The sequence below is a fragment of the Fimicolochytrium jonesii genome (genome assembly GCF_025526975.1).
Source record: "Fimicolochytrium jonesii strain JEL569 chromosome Unknown EV422scaffold_14, whole genome shotgun sequence".
Lineage (NCBI taxonomy): Eukaryota > Fungi > Chytridiomycota > Chytridiomycetes > Spizellomycetales > Powellomycetaceae > Fimicolochytrium > Fimicolochytrium jonesii.
Window position 1 is genome coordinate 712,679 of NW_026515681.1, and position 20,033 is coordinate 732,711.

Below are 20,033 nucleotides of genomic sequence, written 5' to 3' on the forward strand. Positions count from 1 at the left end.
GTCAGCCTGCGCACCGCCGTTACTCCACACCATCGGCAGATCTGCTTCGGTTCCAGCATGTCCGCTCGTAAAGGAAACAAGGACATGAGGTGTGCGAACCCGTCCAACGAAGCCATATGGTACATTCTGTAAAGGCAACGTGGAAATGTAATTCCGCCGTCACCAGGGAACAGCTGTGCGAATTCTGAGGTGGAAGGCGGGGATTTACGAGATTCTCGTGCCTGACCGTGAGCGGAAAATCTACTTCGATGTGGACAAAGCCGAGACCCCGCTAAGTGAAATCAAGAGGGTCATTCTCGGTGTGTTTCCAAATGCTCGACTCCAGATATCGGGCAGAGAAGGGTCCTGGCACATCATCCTTACGCGCAAAACCTGGAGGCCATGGGACCAGTTGTGCGTTTCGTCCAACAATACAAAGAGCTAGAATTTGACACCGGCGTCTACATGAAAAACCGAAACTTCAAGTGCATTAACCAGGCGAAACCCAATCAACCCAGGCAAGCTTACATCGAGGGAGACGCGGAATGGTCAAAGCACCTAGTAATGCACGATTTTGACGATCATGCTGTTGATATTGGGACGCTCTCTTTTCCCATGCTCCCGGAACTCGCCACGAAACGGCGGGACGGTTCCCCCGCCACCAAGTTAAGCATCCTGGCTTTACCAACAAAAACCCTCAAAGTCCCACCGATTTCGATTGGCTCACCGCAGAACCTCTCGACAAACTTGCCATCTTGCCCTGCGCCAAGCGGGCGGAAGACGGCTTTCTTCGGCACGACGTTATCTGGCGTGTCATGCTCTGGTGTCGTGACATTGGGATCGACTTTGAGGACTTCTGGGCTTGGGTTCAGCAAAAGGATTCGAGCGTGACGTACTTCAAGAAGCAACAGGAAGCGTGGCGCGGCTCTGGTAAGTACGGCATGTCGCGCTCTTTCCTTGACCATCTCCTAGTACAGTTCTTCCCGAACATCAGGGAGACAAAAGTCACCCTGCGCCTCCGAGACCAATTCGAACTTTCGGAAGAGCGGATCACGGAAGGCGTGCACGGCGGGTTCTATGACTTTAGAGACATCTCACCACCGATGTCCGCACCGACTGACCCAAAAGGCGTCAGGCGATTCTTTCCGCAGGGTAAGGGGACGAGACCATCGGTCAAGTTTTCCGTTCTCACTAGGCCCATGGGAAGCGGAAAAACCGAAGCGGTCGTCGCCTTCATCAAGCGATACGGCGTCGGCAAGCGCGTCTTGTGGCTAGCTCCGCGGATCACCCTTAGCGCCAACACGGAGCAGAGGCTAGAGAAGCAGGAGTCTGCGCCGCTTTCGGCGGAAACACTGTTATACCCTAGTAGCAACGCAAGCAGCATTTCAAAATGTGTAAGTTATACAGTGTTTGGCAACATGCTCCACAGACGGAATCAAAGACACTCACTGAGGCGCACAATTCACTGGGATCGAGTTGAGAACAAAGTGGGAGTTTTTTTTTGCAGAGGTAAGCTATCTCTAAGCAAAAACTGAGAAAAACCCTCACTTTACTGGCGTTTTGAGCTACATTCCGCTGTCTCGGCACTTCCCAGTGCCAGGGATAGATTCTGGCGGGAACTGTCTCCATGGAGGCACAGATCCCTGATCTTTGGCGGGAACTGTCTCCGTGGTGGCACAGATCACCAATCAGGCTGACCTCAGCATCCAAAACCTGAGGAAATTTCAGCAGATGTCGCCGGGTTGCCTCGATCCCAAACCACCTCCTCAGCAGGTTTGAGACTTCAATTTCAGAGTAGACCTCCTCCGCCTCTCTTTAACAAGACCCTGGTCTCCGGTAAGCAGTTGAGCAAATTGGCATATTGAGAAGTAGGTCCCCTTAAAAAAGGGCTGGAGATCAGCTATCGATAAGGTGCGCACAACTCGAGCCAAATCTCGAGACCAACTCGATTTACTAATTGTCGATCCCAGTAAATTGGGGGCCTCAGCATTGGGCTATGACCGAATCACTATGTCTGGAAATCGTAGTCCTTGCGTGTTTTATTTGGACAATATGGAGACGATTAACGGACTCGTGCACCGATTTGAACCTTTTAGGCCCACAATTTACTGGGATCGAGTTGAGAACAAAGTGTGAGTTTTTTTTTGCAGAGGTAAGCTATCTCTAAGCAAAAACTGAGAAAACCCCTCACTTTACTGGCGTTTTGAGCTACATTCCGCTGTCTCGGCACTTCCCAGTGCCAGGGATAGATTCTGGTGGGAACTGTCTCCATGGAGGCACAGATCCCTGATCTTCGGCGGGAACTGTCTCCGTGGTGGCACAGATCACCAATCAGGCTGACCTCAGCATCCAAAACCTGAGGAAATTTCAGCAGATGTCGCCGGGTTGCCTCGATCCCAAACCACCTCCTCAGCAGGTTTGAGACTTCAATTTCAGAGTAGACCTCCTCCGCCTCTCTTTAACAAGACCCTGGTCTCCGGTAAGCAGTTGAGTAAATTGGCATATTGAGAAGTAGGTCCCCTTGAAAAAGGGCTGGAGATCAGCTATCGATAAGGTGCGCACAACTCGAGCCAAATCTCGAGACCAACTCGATTTACTAATTGTCGATCCCAGTAAATTGGGGGCCTCAGCATTGAGCTATGACCGAATCACTATGTCTGGAAATCGTAGTCCTTGCGTGTGTTATTTGGACAATATGGAGATGATTAACGGACTCGTGCACCGATTTGAACCTTTTAGGCCCACAATTTACTGGGATCGAGTTGAGAACAAAGTGTGAGTTTTTTTTTGCAGAGGTAAGCTATCTCTAAGCAAAAACTGATGACGCACATCCCACATCGCGGACTTGTACAGCCTTCACTGTCGGGCTTACAGCCTTCACCCTCGGCCTTGTGTGTGTAATGGACTCCGTTCGGAGGTTGCTTAGTAAGCTTCTCTATTTTTCTTCTCGAGTGACAGTATATATAACAAGTCGTAGCCGTAGCTCCCTTTCCCCCTTATCTCTTTTGAGCTATCGAGTGCTATGTCAAGCTACGGTGGGAGGGAGGGATGGTTGATGGTGGTCGGAGGGAGCTAGCTATTCGGGAACGCTACTCTGCAACGCACAGAGCAGCGCATTTGGGACCTAATGTCCCGGGAAACCCGTAAACCCATACGTAGTCGTTGATCGCGCCGGAAGGCGAGGATGTCGACAAATAAAGTGATGCGAATGCGGCGAATGTTGAGGAGGTGCTTAGTGCGGTGGGTAATGCGGTGGGATACTAAGCAACCTCCTCCTCGTCCATACACTCTAGAGGACTATGTTCCTCGTCCAGAGCCGAATGGACTCCGTTCGGAGGTTGCTTATTTGTCGATGAAGCCGCATTCGGTGCCGTATCGTTTCGAGTCATTCGAATTGTTTTGGTGATGATTGCTGGAACCGTCGCGGTCGCCGCTGCAGCTGCCGCCGCCGCGGCCTCGATAGCCTTGACCTCGTGGACGACCGTGATATCCGCTGTGTGCATTGCTGCGGAAACCTCGTGTGTGGTGGGAATCCTCCTCGTGGGAATTGCGCTCCTCTTTGGAGGGGTAAGCCTTGGCGTAAATGGCGTCGGGACCGCTGCGCATGCCGGGGGTGCTGAAACCCTTTGGGGGTCGAAGGGACTTCATCGTCTGGAGGGAGGCGACGATTTCCTTGACCTTGGAGAATTCACCGAAAAGCTCCTGTTTTGTTCGGACACCAAATGTGCATTCTTCGTGAACGGAATCGACGGTCGTGGCGGAGAAGCCGGCTGCTTCGAGTGTGGCTTTCTGGGCTTCACGGATCGTTTTGTTCATTGTCTCGCGTGCGGCCCAGGGTAGTGGCTTCGCAGACCGACATGGTCCATTGAACGATGGAAATGAGCTGTTCCTGTTTCAGTTCGGGAGCGGCGGATTGCGCAAGGATGGAGAGTACAGCGGCTGTACAGCGTTGTATATCTGCGTCAGCTCCTTGCCCCACAATAGTATCATAGGGTACCGCGAGGCCAGCAGAGTTCGGACAGTCGACTTGATGGACCATGACCAGGAGTGGATAGGACCCAGAGGAGTCTTGGACCACTCGTGGTTGTTGACGAGCTGGTGCATTTCGGAGTCGCCTGAAAGGCCAGCAGCGGTGTGGCTGCTGGTGGCGGAGAGGACGAGGGCTCCGGGAACATCCTGCGTGTTGCGAGAAAGGCTGAGAAAGGTAAAGCGACCACTAATAAAATGTGCCGTATGTGAGCAGTTGGCAGTGGTCGGACGGGACAGCCGGGAGTTCCCAGGCTGGAGTGATGCTGAAGCCGGCTGGAGGGATGCTGGTGGCCTATATTATATACACTCTGTATGTCCTGTACATACAGTACGTCCTGGAATAAAGCGGAGTTAAATCGATCCCTCTTGATCTCTTATCAGCTCAGCAAGACGCGCCCCCCAAGGATGAGACAAGGATGAAGGCAGTCGCTGCGTACTGGTATTGGCAGCGGCAAAGATGACCGTAAGAATACTTCCCAAGAAATCAACCCTTGGCGGGAGCGACGGCAAGCTCGGATCATACGGCCCGCTTAAGACGGCAACTATAAACATCTCCAGGTCATCCTGGTCTCGGGTTCTCTGTTCTGCGTCAAGCTACCATCCTTGTCAGTGAGAGTGGTCCAAAAGCCCTTGTGAAAAGTTACCCTGGAAGGCAGCGTTGCGAATGGAGGTGCCAGCATTGCGAATGGCGGTGCCAGCGTCGTCGTCGGTGGGGAGCCTTTGGTGAGGATGGAGGCTGAGGAGGAGAAGACGGGTTCGTTGGGTGATTCTTCGTGAGGGTCAAGCTTGCTCGATTCTAGTGGCGACAGAACACACAGAAGAGCCGATATAAGCGTCACATACCCAACAGGGGGCATGAGGGGAGCGCGCTCGAAAAGGGAAGACTAGGGACGAGGCCGATTGACAGCATGACGCGCTATATTTGCCCCTTTTCCATCTTTTGACAGCTTCCGCTGAATTCACAGCGCGAACAGGCGAACTCACCAAGCCTACTGGGCACGTTCGTTCTCGGACATGCTGGAGTCTGGCGTTTGGTATACTATTCTGGTAAATAAAGGAATCCCTCGCACCCCACACTCGCCTTTCATACTCGGCCGAATGTGCGGCAAGTCGTCACAATCCCAAGTCAACTCGAAATCGAGTCTCTGGAAAGAACGCCGATGGGCCAGGTCTAAAACGAGACCGCTGCGCTATGTAATTTTGGCCCCTTCGCCCTCTCTCATTGGAGAGTCTTATAATGAGGACCGTGCCTTTTGCCACCCGCCACGAGAAGGACGTCAAGCTTCAATCATGAATGCGAAAATTGATCAATTCTAAACTTAAAACCGGCATAAATAAGCATCATAATTTTCGAATTCCCCTCACTTAGTTTAGTAGTGGAACTTCTTCAGCCTGTCTTCGAGCGGAAGAATATATATATACCACGAGCGTTTTGTAGAGTTGGGCTCGAGAGCTTGGTGCTGCCCAACTGAGGCGGGGCGGGCGGGAAGTATGAATGGATGGCGAGAACAAGAAGAACATCAAAAGGACGAGACAAGACGTCGACGAACATCGTAGACGTCTTGGTTGGGGCGGCAGCATTTATGGGGAACGCCATCATGGTATGCCGGGCAACATATTTGCAAGACAAGTTCCCGGCGAGGTGGCCATGACCTCGAATACAGTATGGACGTAGGGGCCTTTCTTCGGGGCGTCGATACGACGGGGCCTTGATACGACAAATCGACCATGCTGCTGCAATTGCCCCTATTATGTTATGGCACAGTAGAGGTGGATAAGCATTCTCCCTGGCATCCACTCACGGATCCCTTCCCGGCGGCCGCTGGCGAAGAAGCCCGCCGACAACCCTATCCCTACAAGCGCCTCGGACTCCGAAATCGGAATCGATCTAAAGAGCACTGAAAGCGCAACGCTGCATCGGTGTAGAAAGCTGCGAAAATGCGGGTGGTCGGTGTGGTCGGTCTACGCGGACGGAGCCAAAGAAAGAACCGCAGCGCGCTGTCAGAATCCTGTCACTCTCGGAAAAGCGCCGATGTACAGTATACGAAGCGTTCCCCTGCGCATTAGTACACAAAACGTGAGCTCCGATTCCATGCCCCGTTATTATGCACGGAGTGGACTATCCACGCTCTATATGCACACTAGCCAATATCGTGGAAACGGCCCGTTCACGCCGTCGACCTCAGGCTTCTCAGCTTCGGCTCCAGGGAATGATAGGATTGTTATGGCACCCGCGCATAGTCCACAATTGCGGCATGGAAGTCAAGTTTTGTTTGGCCTGTAGTCTGTTTTCTGTTTCCGAACTTTCGAAGCGTCCCGTGTACCACCCACCATAGCGTCTGTATAAAAGGCCCGTAAGCCTTCTACGCAGAGCCTCACCATACCACTCAGGAGCGGCAACATTAACGCCACACTCAACCCATTATCTTGCCGAAAGAGAATTGTCATCGACTCGCAACCTCACCTCACTCACATCAATATGTCGCCTCCAGTCGCCACTAGCCCCGTCCCAGCCCAAAGGGCTCAGGCCGACGGGGTGGCTCTCAAAGCACGTCCCATCGCCATCCCGCCGCTCACAAAGTTGACTCCTGAGCTTGAACAGCAGGTCAAAGACCGAAACACAAAGACTCTCAACTACCTCATCAATACCAACTCCATCACCCGCTACTTCAGCACCGCCGACAAGCTCGCTCCCCTGCGCGCCGCTCTGAATACCACCGCCCAACCCACCGACAACATCTACGAAACTTTCCGTGCCTCAGTTTCCCTCAGCACCTACAAGGACTACGAGCCCTACATCCGCCGTTTCCTCGCCTCGAAACCTCTCAACAAAGCTGATGTTGAAGACATGTTCGCCCCGGGTCTTCCCTTCTTCATCGCCCACTCGTCCGCTACCTCCGGCAAGACCGCCAAACTGTTCCCCAAGTACCGCCACCCGGCGGAAGTGAGCGCGGGGTCCGCGGGTGTGATGGGCGCGTCGAACCCGGAGTTGGCGCCGGGGAAGAAGAGTTTGGTGATGTATACGATGCGGCACAGGGAGGTCGTGACGGTTGTGGATGCGGATGGGGAGAAGGTGAAGAGTATTCCGGTTTGTTTGATGTCGACGGGTAGTATTCGGATGGCGTTGGATATGGAGTTGGATACGGATTCGTATCGGATGCAATACAAGGGTGAGGCCACCCTGTGCTTTGGGACGGCGCTCCTTCACCTTCTGCCCGTTAATGCGCTCATCCCTTCTCAGTACCGACGCAAACATCTCCCATGGCTATCTGCTGGGTCGCCGACTACAAAGCGAACCTGGTCCTGCACGCCTTCTTTGCTCTCTGCGACAAGGAGCTAGCGTTTGGCTCGTTCGTATTCAGCACCATCCTCCTTGACTTTTGCAGAGCGATGCAGGAAAACTGGGTTATGTTGGTCGACTGTGTCGAGAAGGGTGTACTCCCTCCCGTGGACGGGTATGAGGAAGTCAGGGAACAACTAGAGGTGATTATTGCCCCTGCCGATTAAGTGCCGAGCAACCGCGTTCTTACCTTCATCTCTCTGATACCCCCAGCGCCACGTTTCACCACACCCCGACCGCGCCGCCGAGCTCCGCTCCTTCACATCCTCCCTCAACGACCAAGGCATCCTCAAACGCATCTGGCCCGACCTGGACTCGGTGGTCGCCATCAGCTCCGGCATCTTCTTTGCGGCCTACCCCTCCGTTCGGCACCTGCTCGGCCCCGACGTGCTCGTCCGCTCGTTGGGCATCACATCGTCGGAGTCGCTCTTTGGGAGGGTGTATGATGTGCAGGATATGAACTTGTTTGAGATCATTAGCGGGGATGAGGTTATTGAGTTTCTACCCGCGGATGAGGAGGATGAAGCTGAGGAAGGGGAGTTGGTGCCTGTTGCGCCGGTACGTTTGTCGCTCCCGGGTATGTTTTTTGCCCTACGTTCTCTCATTTGCAATTGTATTCGTTTCAGTGGGAGGTACAGGTAGGCAAGCAGTACGAGATCATCCCGACCACCCGCGACGGGCTGTGGAGGTACCGCATGTCGGACGTTGTGCAGGTGGTTGGGTTCCACCCCACCAGTGGCCAGCCGGTGGTGCGATTCCGTCAGCGACGCAAGTAGGTGTTCCCGGCAAATAGAACGCATCTTCAGCTTCTCTGTTCATTGATATCATCGCCACCTCTATACAGCGTCGCCATCCGTCTCGCCAACGAATACACCACCGAAGACGAACTCACGCAAGCCGCCGCCGCCGCGTGCAAGGTGCTTGGCATCGCGTCGGAATTCACCGTGCTGCCTGAAAACGAGCACATGCCGCCTTCGTATGGATTTGTCCTGGAACTCGGATACGGGATGAGCGCTGGTATGCTCAACCGTTCCTCCGCTCTCGTCACCGTCTTCTCACATTCCCAACGTTCCATATCTCCCCCACAGACCCCCTCATTCCCCTCGGCCCCGCCGCCCGCCAAGCAATCCAGTCCCAAATTTGCTCTGCCAACGACAACTACAAGCGCGAGCTCGCCTCCGGCAAGCTGGGCCTCCCCACCATCCGCCTGCTCGCTCCCGGTACGTTCCGCGATTACCGCGACATCAAGGTCCGTGAGTCTAAGAGCGGGTGGGGACAGATCAAGATTCCGGCTGCGGTGTATGATGAGCGCACGAAGGAATTTTTGTTGGAGCGGGTTGTGGCGGAGTTGTAGAGTTGTGATCTCAAAACCGTAGTCCCATCCGTCCTGGTGTTCAGGGGGAGTGGGGGTGAGGCCCCGTTCGCTGTTCGGGTGCACTTTCTCTCATTTGCACGTGTGGTGCTTTGTCGGCGTATTTTCTTTCTTTTTGCATGTCATCAGAATACATACTCATACCAACGTATCAAAACCAAATGCGGAAAAACACTCCTTGAAGGACATGGGAGTTTTCGCCTAGGGCTCTGAGGACCATGTGAACTTGCCAATCAACGAGCACACACATTGTGGCTCATGGACCAGCTCTTTGTGGCACGAGGGTCGATAGTCTTCCACCAAAGTCGAGACCGAATGCAAACGTTCCTCGCCTGCCGATCAAGTACGGGGCAACCTCTGCGCGGAGGCGTCCAATGTAGGTTCGCCATGTGCGTAGCGTTCGGCCAGTGCATCCAGACCTTGAATGAATGCGCAATATGCACAGGCATCTGTTGCCACTGCTCATGGTTCACAAACGGAGCGCGCAAACACCGAAAAGCGACAGCGCGTCCTTTGAAATTGACAGTGTGCCGGAATATTCAACAACGCTCCGTCTGTCCGTGAAATCACCCCCCGGGCCTCCGACGCTTCCGAAAACACACCCCGCGGCTATTCTGCTCATGTGCCGTGTATGGCACTGTACGTGCCTTGTTGGGCTGTAACCATTGGAAACGGGGCGGATAATGTATCCCGTGTGAGGCTGCGGTACAAATGTGCGTTGTGCACAACGGAGAGTTGTGGTCGTGCCTAACTGCGAATGGCTGTTACGATGTTATCCGTATGAGTCCAGCCTCTGGAGTCTGGATGTTGTGCGTGCAAATTCTTAGGCTGTGACAGTGGACACCCTCCGTGGACCTCTGAGATCGACGCTGCAAATACAGACCCAAGTCAAGCATTGACTCTCAGATAAGCCGATAGCAACTTCGATAGCCCAGGCCCGGCGTTGGATGCAAGGGCGGATCTTTCACGAGAATCTCCTTTTGGAAGTGGCTATGCAGTGGTATAAGGACTGAGAGCGTTCCCCATCCGCGCGAGTTTGTTCTGTAAAACAGAAGTTGAGAACAGTAAAGGCACAGGAGTGAGTGCCTTTCTGTCTGGGGAGGCATTAGTACCCGCAATCATCAACAACCGCTTTCCCAGTCGACGTCCGTCGAAATTGTTTCTCATCGCAAAGCTCGAATACCCCGCAACATAATGGCAGCAAAAATGCCCACCCCACTCCACTCCCACTCCCACGCCCTCCACACCCTCGCCCAAAATATCGTCCTCGAAATCGCCACCGTCTGCAACCAACCCCCAACCGAAATCGCCCTCACCACACCGCTCAGCGAGTTCGGCCTGCACTCGATGACGGTCACGCGCCTGCATTCCAAGCTGAAGCACAAGTTTGGGTTCCGGGCGCCAAGGACCGCGCTTTTCGGGGACGGGGTTACGCCAGTCTGGATTGCTGGAATGATTTTGGGTATGTGTGAGGGATGGAAATTTCGGGGGGATCGACGTTGAGGTGCTGATAGCGATGTGTTTGACTTTTGGCAGGTGATAGAGATGAGGATGCGCACGCGGCGGCGGCGATGAACGACCTGCAGATAAACGACACGTACCGTCCCAAATCGGTGCAATGTCAATGACGGATCACTTCCCCGGAGTCATCCTCTGCTACCGATATATATATAGTCCTCTCTTAGAAGTAGCCGCGTTCCCATCATTCCCGACTTCCACCGCTCCTCTTTGCCAGATACCTCACGCATCCACCGAAGATAGCGGCTGTGCTCATCCCCATCCAATCTGAATTTGAAGCTGGCTTCTTTGAATGAAATTCCAATTTGCGAGATTTGCCGCTCCCATTTCATGACGCCGACGTGTCATTTTCTTAGATGTATATAGAGAAAATGTCAAGTACATGTGTTACGGCTTTCGAAGGGAATTCGCCGATTGGTATGGTTTTCTGGAAAATCGCAAAATGGTACGGTCGCGAGTTGGGAGCATGGTTTCTGCTCCACGCACATCTAACGCACATGCATATGAATAATCAAACGCATGGGACCTGGGGGCAAGGTAAATGTGAAAGAACCTACGATCGATGGGATATACGCCGATCATGGATGCTACCACTATATATATACGACGAACGATACGACGAATGATGTGAGCTTGTCTGGGGCAAATTTCTTCCTTCGCTATGGACGCATAGCTTGATCTGCCGCGAACGGGTTTTTCTTTGAGGGCTTCCCTTTTGCGGGATCTTTTTCCCAAATTCCCAGCCCGCCATCACTCAGTAATCCTCGTATGGCAGTCATCACACGCCCCCCTACAAAATTCCCTCAGCCCCCCACTCTCCTCATCCGCGCTCGATGTAAACGGGCCTAGCACATCCCACCCACACATCTTAACCCGATGCGCGATTTTGGCGAGTGTGGCAACCTCGTCCAGCGTGATGGTGGTAGGAGAGCCGAGGAGGGCGTGGATGCCGCAGGCGTAGCTGGGGTGGATGGCGTGGCATTGGGCGAGGAAGTGGTGTTGGGTTTTGGGAGGTACGTCCTGCGCGAGGAAAGAGGACAGTGTTCCATCGATCCGGTATTTTCAGCACCACGAGGAACGTTGGAGCAGTACCTTGAGCAAAATAGCAATATTACCCCACAACCTCATCCGTTCCTCCCCCGTCATCACCTCCAGATACAGCTTCCGGACCTGGTCATACTCGCTGGTGTGGCCTTCATGCGGCCACGGCGACGCGCGGGTGGCCATCACGGGTTTGTCGGTCTCTTCGCACGTGGTTGTGACGGAGTAAGCCTGCCAATCGACGTCGAGTGCGGCGGTGGGACTCGCCGGAAAGGAGCTGGGTGTGTAGTTGGAGTAGCCGTCGCTGTGTGTGTGAGTCGTGACGTTCCCCGTCGACGTTCGATGTGCAGAGAAAGACGGACACCCAAATTACACTCACCTTCCAACAGGACAGGCACAATCCGCCCTGAACGGACAATTCACCGGCGCCCGCTCCACCTCCCCCTGCACTCTTGCCCTCTGCGCCGCTCCATAAACCGCCATCCTCGCGCTCATCAACATATCCCCGCCTACAGGCTCGATGCCCGGCACCATTGCGGCTGGATCGAACGCGGCTTGCTCGACGTCGCGGTGGTAGTTCTCGGGATTGTGGGTTAGAACAATGCGCCCGATTCTTTGGAGGGGGTAGAGGGAACGGGGCCAGGTGCGCGTGGGATCGAGGAGATCGAAGGTGAGGCGTGTGTTAGGGGGGAGCGTTTGGATGTGAAGGGCCCAGGTTGCGTGCCCGCCGGTGGAGAGGTGGGTGTGCAGGTCGCGCTGGGGCCGTGGGATGTTTGGGTGAGAATGATGCATGGTTTTCTGAAGTTTCGGTCTGGACGGAAGCGTACCTTGGCGAAATCGGGATCCTCGCCGCACATGCGCACGGCTTCGGGCCATGTGAACTGTTTCTTGGTTTGTCGTTTGCGTTTCCCGGTCTTGGATTCTTGCGACTGACCATGGCTTTCAGCGTCGCCGGTGCTTTCAGCTTCCTCTGCATTGTGAGATTTCAGATGAAATCCTGACCACCAGCTTACCTCAAACATTTCTTTACAAAAAAAAAACTCACCGCACTCATTCTCACTCAACCACGTATACCGAACCCAACTAACCGCACCCGCCTCATCAACCCACTTGAACACATGCACGCCAAACCCATCCATAAACCTATACCCCACCGGCGTGCCGCGGTCGGAGAAAAGCATTGTCGCCGCGTGCATGCTTTCGGGAACGTTGGCGAAGAAGTCGAAGGTGGATGTAGGCGAGGGCAGGTGGGTGGAGGGGTTTCGGGAGAGGGCGTTGAAGAGGTCCGGGGCAAGCATGGGGTCGCGGATGAAGAAGATGGGGAGGTTGAGGCCGACCAGGTCGTACTGAACATACCGTGCAGTGTGTTATTCGAGATGGGATGCAAGAAGATATGCAAGGCAAAATGGAATGGCAAGGCGACTTACGTTTCCGTCTTCCGTGTAAAACTGACGAATGGAAGTTGCCGAAATTATCAAAGAATCGCCACACTCACCCCCTCAATGCACACATCCACTCACCTTGACAGCACACCCCCGAACACCCCTCCCAGAATCCGGCCCGTCCCTCCCCTGCATTCCCCCAAACCTCACAAAAACCGGCGTCCTCTTCCCGACGCCTTGCAAGAACCTCGCCTTGGTCAACCCACCAGCGGCATCCGTCGTGGTCTCGAAGTACCCGAACGCGCCCGCGCCGCCGGCAAAGGCTGTGCGTTCGAGGGGTTTGGAGTGGGTGAAGGTGGAGAGTTTCGCGGTGAGGGTTGTGTCCGTGAGGAGCGGGTGGCCGGCGATGTGGAGGGTGTGCGTTGTGTGCGGGAGAGGGATGCCCGTGGGGGTTGTGAGGTTGGGGCAGTCGTCTTGGCGTGAGCACTAGCATTCGCAAAATTTGTTGGATGAGCCGACAGAATGCGTCTGAATCTGAAATCAAATTCGAGTCGCCCTTTTCGGCGTTAGACATACCTCCGTGACACCGGTCAACCGTGCTGCAATAACCGCCGGGCCTTGGCTCAATGTATCACCCGTCGACCTGCGCTGCGACGGTCGGGGGTTGCCGCGGGCATCCAGCGCATGGGCGGCGCTACGCAGTCCAGTGATGCCGGACGATGCGCCTGCACCTGCAGACGATGGAGTAGATTGCTTGCTAACAGCGGACAGCATTTTTACAGAGTAGAGGACAGAAAAAACGTTTGATCTGTGAAATCTGCTGCTGGGGAAGCTAAGCGTGAAACGGGTTTAAGAACGATATTGCAGGACGATATGCGCTCATAGGCGAGCGTGCGAGATCTAGACGATTCCTTCAACAATCAGTTGTAATAACGGAGGCCTTTACTTCCACGTTGAGATGATGAGGGGGGGATGGGGGAAAACATTGGGCGGAATAGGTAACTCGAAAGGGTTACGCTTCACCGTACGTCCCCATGGACCGTCTTTTGTGGGGGTGTTTAAACCTGTCATTCCTCCTGTCAATTCCCGTCCACTGTCAATTCTGTCACGTGGAACTGATTTAATTCCATCGTATTTAATTGAGCCATTTCTGTTTCCTGGCGACCGGATCGCGGATTCTTTCCCTACATACAAATAGATAACAGGACTGTGTCTAACCTTGCAGCCATAGAACGTTGCCATTATTGGCATATCCTCCCCGATGTCCAACCTCCTTCTCGCGTAGTCGTCTTGGGCGACGTTATTGCAGGCGACTTTTCTTGTGAGACGCCCGCCCCTCATCGCCCAACGCGCCGCGCAGTCGCGTATTAATTTCAACATGAGCGCGTGCAACTGGGAGTCACACGAACTGGGAGTGTGCATGACTGCGCCACCGCAGCCCGCTGCCGCTCAAGAATCATCACTCCGAGGAGTCCAAAATGCACGGCCAGCGTCATCATGGGCAAGTTGGCAGAGAAGATAGATGCCCGGCGGCGCTTCGTGGGGCTCTCTCTTCTCTCTCGCTCTGCGACTTGGCATGCATGGTATGGTCCGTGCGAAGATGTTGTATGCTCGTCCTGCCTGACTCCTATTGGCCCGTCCATGTCCAATAATGTCCATGACAGAACGTGTTCAACGGAGGTGCGGGGCATTTTCACGTTCTCGCGGAAGCATCCTTTTTCCTCTGCGCCTTTCTATCGCGACAAATGTGTACATCAATGGATTATATGAACCAGATCATATATAAGACGACGGTGGACCTGCCAGAAGCCCCTTGGATGGTTTGACCTCCTCCTGAATTATCATCAGCCCCCAGTGTCCACAGAATTGCGGACTCATAGGCCACTGATCCAACCTTACAACTTTGAAAAACGCTCCGTTGTGCACGGATCAAAACTGATACATTTCACTCCCATCCGAGAGCTCGCTTTCAGCTCGCTTCCGCGAGTCAGGGACCCGCTACCGCGCACAATGTACGTAAATTGCCTTAATGTACTCAGACGGCCTCCGAAAAACGGAGTCAAATACTTCGTGTTGTCGACTTTTGCTCGTGCATGTGCGGATCCAAAGCAAAGACTCTATATAAAGCTTCGAAGCGGGCACAGTGCACCCTATCACACTCTCGCATATCCATTTTCTAAAATCTCAGCCCCCCAGCAGATCTCCAGCGCCGGTCGCTCGTCAGACATCCCGTAAATATCCCGCCAAACCCAACGGCCAAAAACATGGGTTCCGACGACATCACCGTCCCGAGCTTCTGCTCCGACAACGGCGTCTCAGAACAATGTCCGCTCGAGCGTGCCTACATCCACTACCTCCCAAACGTCCCTGCAAATGCCATCTATCTCTCCATCTTTGCGATCTTGTTGTTGGCACATGCGCGCCAGGCGTGGCGGTACAGCACTTGGGATTTCTCCGTGCCGTTGTTCTTGGGCACGACGTTGGAAATCCTCGGTTATTTGGGGAGACTGATGTTGGCTGGGAATCCTTGGAAGTTTGATTATTTCATGCTGTAAGTTGTGAGCGAGCCTAGGGAGCGAGCTGGTTTGCAATGCGATGGGAGCCTGAGCGTTGGCCTTCGCGAGCGCGAGCGGAGCGAGTTCAAAGGCGCACTACTCCCCTCAGCCCGGTTTTCAGCGACGACCCGCAAGCGTTGGATCTTTTGCGAGCGAAGCGAGCTGTCCCGTCCCACCACCCGCTGGCGCTTGGATACAGTTAACCTACGCAGCGTTCAGCCATCCCCGCAACCAAGTTGAAGCAAGCGGCCGTCGCTGTGCTCATCCGTTCAACCATCCCTCCAATCAACCCTTCGCTTCGCTCATCCATTCTCCTTCTCTTCTCATAGCTACCTAGTTCCGTTGACCATCGCCCCGGCCCTCATCTCCATCTCGATCTACCTCCTCCTCGGGCGCGTCGTCGCCATCAAGGGCCTTGAACACTCTCGCCTCAAACCTCGTACCTACGCCATCGTCTTCATCGTCTTTGACCAGATCTCGCTGGTTCTGCAAGCCGTCGGCGGCGGGTTCGCCGGCGCCGCCACGACGAAAAAGACGCTCGATCTCGGCGTGCATATCATGATGGCGGGATTGGTCGCGCAGGTGTTTTTCTCGTTGATCTTTTTGAGCTTGTGGGCGGAATTCTCGTGGAAGGCGAGGAAGGCGGCCAAGATGGGGGCGGTGGGTGGGAAGGGCGAGTTTGCCGAGTTGGCGGCTTCGAAGAAGTTGAAGAGATTCGAGTTTGGTAAGTCTTCATCCCCTCCCTCTGTCCTTGCACTACCTTTCGTCGGACACTGACTGCCCTTTCTCTCCCCCACCAGCCATCGCCACAGCAACCATCCTCATCTTCATCCGTTCCACCTTCCGCACAATCGAGCTTTCCGAAGGCTTCGGCGGCAAGCTCGCCAACGACGAGCCCCTCTTCATGGTCCTCGAAGGACCCATGATCTTCTGCGCCATCGCGCTCATGCTGGCATACCACCCTGGCCGCGTGTTTGGGCAGTTGTATGGGATGACGAACTGGAAACGGTTGGTGGAGGTGCAGAGGTCGAGTGATTATACGTTGCGAGCGGAGGAGATGATGGTGCATGGACGTGGGAGCGGACATGGCCATGCGCTACGGGAGGTGAAGTAGGTTGGGCGTCTTAGAGTTTTACGACCTTTTAGCGGCGGACATTCAAGTTTCTGGACCTCGCCTCCCGTTCTCTCCTCATTCGAGTTTATTGTATTGTGTATTCGATCGTCTTACTACCTGGTGCATTATGCTGTATTTCCCTCTCCGTATATTTGTACATTTATATTCTTGAATCATCAACACCACATTGAATTTGTTAAGAGCTTTGTTCAGTTCAATGAAGGGGGTACGCCGTTAGGGTATATAAACTACATGTTGACCAGACTAGACATGTATGTCGTCTCCGCATCCACTCAACTCAACTCAACTACTGTACAATGCCCATCTGCGCCCTCATCCTCTCTCGCAAGCCTCAATCCGCACACTCAACTCCTCCCAGCTCATTTCCCTGAATCCCGCGCACGCCTTGCTGTCGTCCTCTCCTAACCCCATACCCTCACCCCGCCCATTGACCCGATGATCTACACTCATCATATTCCCATCCTTTGCGTTCCTCCCATCATTCCCACTCGACCCCACAGCGGTATCCTCACTGGTGTGATTATCAGACACAGGAAGGTAGCAATACGCCGCCGGATGGTACGAGTCGAGATAAGACATGTGGAACGTGTATTGCGCCTGCGGGATGTTGTCGAGGGAGACGGTGATGTGCGGGGTGGCGGCGATGTCGTCGTGCAGTGCATGTCCTGGAGCAGCATCGTTCTTGTCCTGCCCGTAAAAAACACATCAATCCACACGTACAGCACACAGCAAAGAGGGGAAATCGGAAAGTACATACTGCATCCTTGACACAAAACTCCACCCTCATCAAATCCAACCCCAGCCCGATCCCTATCGCCTTCACAAAACTCTCTTTCAAAGCCCAAAGCGTCACGAACCGTCTCAATCGCTCCGCATTCAGAGTATGTTTGCGCAACATCTCCGCCCTCGCGCTCCTCTTCCTGCCGCCATCACCCTCCTGTGTTGTCTCGCCGTTGATGTACCCCCATTCATTCGGGGTGAAAATCTCGTCAAAGGCCGCGAAGTATTCGTCGAGGGTCTCGTTGGTGGGCTTCTCGAACCGCGACACGTCGACGCCGAGTTGCGACCCGTACCCGGCCGCGACGATGACCCAGTCGCCGTGGTGGGAAATGTTGAAGAGGAGGTGGGGGATATCTGGAAATGACTGCATTTTTTTTTTTGCGAAATCACTTAGAAGAACCACACACGCGCAAAAAAAACAAACGAAAAACCAAACAACATGGGTTTGCAAAAGAGCTTACCAAAAACGGCTTCCCGTATTTATCCCTCTCGACCTTTACGTCCGCCCATTTTTCCCTTGATGGCGCCGGGATGAGCGCCATGACGGCGGCGCGGGCGATGAGCTGGCCGATGAGTGCGCGGCGGGCGTCCATGGGGAAGCGGAAGCGTTTAATTTTGGTGCGTTCGTGCGCCGGGATTTTCGTTAGGAGGGTTTGGATCAACTGGGCCGAGGGTAGAAGGATCATGAATGGAAGAGTTCGGCAAATGACACGTAGATGCGGAAGTCATAAATCAAAACATCCCTCTACAACGAAAACGCTCAAGTAGGGTCGGGGATCATAAGAGACATACCTCAGGCGTCGGCTTCCACGTCGCGACATGGAACGACCATCTGATCATCCGCGGCTGGTCCATTGTGATATGTGATTATCTCAATGGTTCCTAATACCGACTGTCAAGATCAGGGATGTCTATACGCTTCGGTGAGGGCAATGCCTGACGGGCGGTGGTCGCATTAGCTCAGAGGAAATGAAGTGATTGACAATCGCTAGGCGGTGGACATTACCCGATGACTTTCGAGCGATGTAATCCTCCCGCGTCAGGTTGCAATGCGGGGGGTGGCGGGTATGTTGGCTCGTCAAGCTTGTGGTTAGCTATACGTTCTTTCTCTGTTCTGTGCTGGTGAGTTTTGAGGTTCAAGTGAGGGTGCAGATGCGCTGAAGATGCATGCTTTTCTCTGGGTCTTCCGGTGATGCGTCCGACTGAAGCTTCGACAGACAGGGTGGGTATGCCTAAAATGTTCTCGGCGTTCACGTCTACAGGGAAGGAAACGAGCAAGAGCAAAGGCAAAGATTAGATGCGAGTTTGCCTCTCGGCATGCCCTAGTTGGGGGGTGGCGAGCGGGATGGGAGAAGCATCTCAGATCACATGCGACATAGGCTCCCAGGGATGCAATATCTTATCAGCTCACCTCCTCAACCACGATTTTTCCCAAAAGGAAGAGGGATGATTCTCATATGCCAATAAATGGCAAGAGAAAAAAAACAACAGCCGAACGCCAAAAGATTTTCGGGGGTGGATGTACACCCAATTTTGCCTATATACTCACATCAACCTCCCCAACGGGTGCGCGAACGGAGTAAAATGAGATGAACATTGTTGTCGATTATTCGTGCGGGTAGATAGATCGTAGAAGGTGTATGGATCAGGATGGAGTTCGAAGACGCTCACAAATGACGGCGGCTGGTGTAATTGGGCAACGGGTTCTTGTTGGGAACGAATGTGAAGGGCTTGAGCAGTCTACTCTCCGCCGAATACGCAGGGCAGGGGTGGATGTGAGCTGTAATCCCCGGCCATGTGAGTGCAAATGTGGTGGTAGACAACGAGCAGGGTGCATCGGCGCCATGTTCGATAGCTTCCTTCCTGTAGTACTTCGTATGCTCCGTTTGTGCTGTGTTGGGAAACTGTGGATATCTCTGCGCCGCGGTGTCGGGCGGAACGTTGAGCAGTCGCCAATCGTTTTAAGCATGGAGCTACGAAATCAGACTTGTAGAGGTCCCATGGCCGACGCACAAAGTGGGACCGGAAAACGCTCCCGGCGCGAAGGTTTGCGAGCGGATCCAGTTATGAGTATTTTTTACGTGCGGTTCCCTCGTATCGCAGCGGAGGGCCTTTGGATTCGAGTCATACAGAACAGCTACCGGTTACCCATTGCTGTCTTGCGTCAGTGATCTAGTTGCAAACGCACACTTTACAGAGTCGCAGCATTAATGTCGATGGACCGCGCGGTGCGTTACCATGTCCTGCTGGTATTCTGGCTGGTATTCGATGAAGGCAGATTTGCAATTTTTTTTCGGAATCCACCCAGATAAAAGTTTGACCGTCGGTATGTAATGATAAGGCTCAAATCCTTCACGTCGCTGCCAGAGCTGGATGTGTGTGGGCCAATAGCTTGTCCAGTAGACATCTGAGGCCGAATATCCTGCCGTTGCCTTTGGTTTACTCCGACATCCCTTTCTGCTGTGTCTTCCAGTTCCCTGTCAACACCTTGCGGGTGTATTTGCGATGTAAGGGAAGACGTACAAGAAACGAATACAAGCGAAGGAAGCAAGGAAGGTTGGAAAACGCTCCCCTTCCGAGGGGGAAATGCAGCGAGCGGAGTTTACGAGACGCGGAGCATAGTAAAAACGAAAAGCGACAGGTGACTCATCCTTGGAATCGACAGTATTGGACCCTGTCAACTGCAAGACCTCCAGCGTTTACCTTGGAGGTCAGACGTCAAGGATCCATCCATTCGAGAAACATCCTTGTATATGCACTTTGCTGTGGAAAAGATGCTAGACGCTGGTGCTCCCGCCGACTGTACATAGCTTCTAGTCGTGACCGCAATCAAACACATACTCAGGGGGGAACAATTTAGGCAAATTATCGTCTGAAGCTCTTCAAATTCACAGTAAGGCGA

At 53.8% G+C, this 20,033-nt stretch overlaps 7 protein-coding genes across 7 annotated transcripts; 4 read left to right on the forward strand and 3 right to left on the reverse strand.

Moving 5' to 3' along the window:
• Window positions 1-57: 57 nt before the first annotated feature.
• Window positions 58-2,273, forward strand: EV422DRAFT_579027 (uncharacterized protein; the record flags this gene model as incomplete). Its single annotated transcript, XM_053073304.1, is given in 9 exon segments — window positions 58-89; window positions 135-147; window positions 167-299; window positions 326-644; window positions 683-909; window positions 952-1,373; window positions 1,660-1,752; window positions 1,824-1,890; window positions 1,950-2,273. The coding sequence occupies 8 exon segments, from the start codon at window positions 58-60 to the stop codon at window positions 1,842-1,844; spliced, it is 1,260 nt and encodes a 419-aa protein (XP_052925059.1). The 3' UTR covers window positions 1,845-1,890; window positions 1,950-2,273.
• Window positions 2,274-3,321: 1,048 nt separating this feature from the next.
• On the reverse strand, window positions 3,322-4,865 carry EV422DRAFT_568250 (uncharacterized protein; the record flags this gene model as incomplete). Its single annotated transcript, XM_053072630.1, has 3 exons — window positions 3,322-3,822; window positions 3,925-4,155; window positions 4,653-4,865. 3 exons carry the CDS (start codon window positions 4,863-4,865, stop codon window positions 3,322-3,324), a joined length of 945 nt encoding a protein of 314 aa, XP_052925060.1.
• Window positions 4,866-6,147: 1,282 nt separating this feature from the next.
• EV422DRAFT_532294 (GH3 auxin-responsive promoter) lies at window positions 6,148-8,917 on the forward strand. The gene is made up of 6 exons (XM_053070523.1): window positions 6,148-7,178; window positions 7,250-7,491; window positions 7,562-7,906; window positions 7,975-8,120; window positions 8,193-8,365; window positions 8,437-8,917. The coding sequence occupies exons 1-6, from the start codon at window positions 6,488-6,490 to the stop codon at window positions 8,700-8,702; spliced, it is 1,863 nt and encodes a 620-aa protein (XP_052925061.1). The 5' UTR covers window positions 6,148-6,487; the 3' UTR covers window positions 8,703-8,917.
• Window positions 8,918-9,914: 997 nt separating this feature from the next.
• Window positions 9,915-10,348, forward strand: EV422DRAFT_506994 (uncharacterized protein; the record flags this gene model as incomplete). Its single annotated transcript, XM_053068615.1, has 2 exons — window positions 9,915-10,182; window positions 10,257-10,348. 2 exons carry the CDS (start codon window positions 9,915-9,917, stop codon window positions 10,346-10,348), a joined length of 360 nt encoding a protein of 119 aa, XP_052925062.1.
• Window positions 10,349-10,988: 640 nt separating this feature from the next.
• EV422DRAFT_588084 (catalase-like domain-containing protein) lies at window positions 10,989-13,435 on the reverse strand (the record flags this gene model as incomplete). The annotated part of the gene is made up of 8 exons (XM_053073488.1): window positions 10,989-11,258; window positions 11,331-11,556; window positions 11,659-12,035; window positions 12,107-12,249; window positions 12,325-12,625; window positions 12,707-12,727; window positions 12,800-13,147; window positions 13,238-13,435. The coding sequence occupies 8 exons, from the start codon at window positions 13,433-13,435 to the stop codon at window positions 10,989-10,991; spliced, it is 1,884 nt and encodes a 627-aa protein (XP_052925063.1).
• A 1,215-nt stretch (window positions 13,436-14,650) lies between these two features.
• On the forward strand, window positions 14,651-16,532 carry EV422DRAFT_532302 (putative RTA1 domain protein). The gene is made up of 3 exons (XM_053070524.1): window positions 14,651-15,212; window positions 15,546-15,940; window positions 16,017-16,532. Exons 1-3 carry the CDS (start codon window positions 14,926-14,928, stop codon window positions 16,328-16,330), a joined length of 996 nt encoding a protein of 331 aa, XP_052925064.1. The 5' UTR covers window positions 14,651-14,925; the 3' UTR covers window positions 16,331-16,532.
• On the reverse strand, window positions 16,533-18,454 carry EV422DRAFT_532305 (uncharacterized protein). The gene is made up of 5 exons (XM_053070525.1): window positions 18,138-18,454; window positions 17,924-18,067; window positions 17,593-17,793; window positions 17,109-17,495; window positions 16,533-17,038 (listed from the first exon to the last, which is right to left on the reverse strand). The coding sequence occupies exons 2-5, from the start codon at window positions 17,984-17,986 to the stop codon at window positions 16,664-16,666; spliced, it is 1,026 nt and encodes a 341-aa protein (XP_052925065.1). The 5' UTR covers window positions 17,987-18,067; window positions 18,138-18,454; the 3' UTR covers window positions 16,533-16,663.
• Between the last annotated feature and the right edge of the window lie 1,579 nt (window positions 18,455-20,033).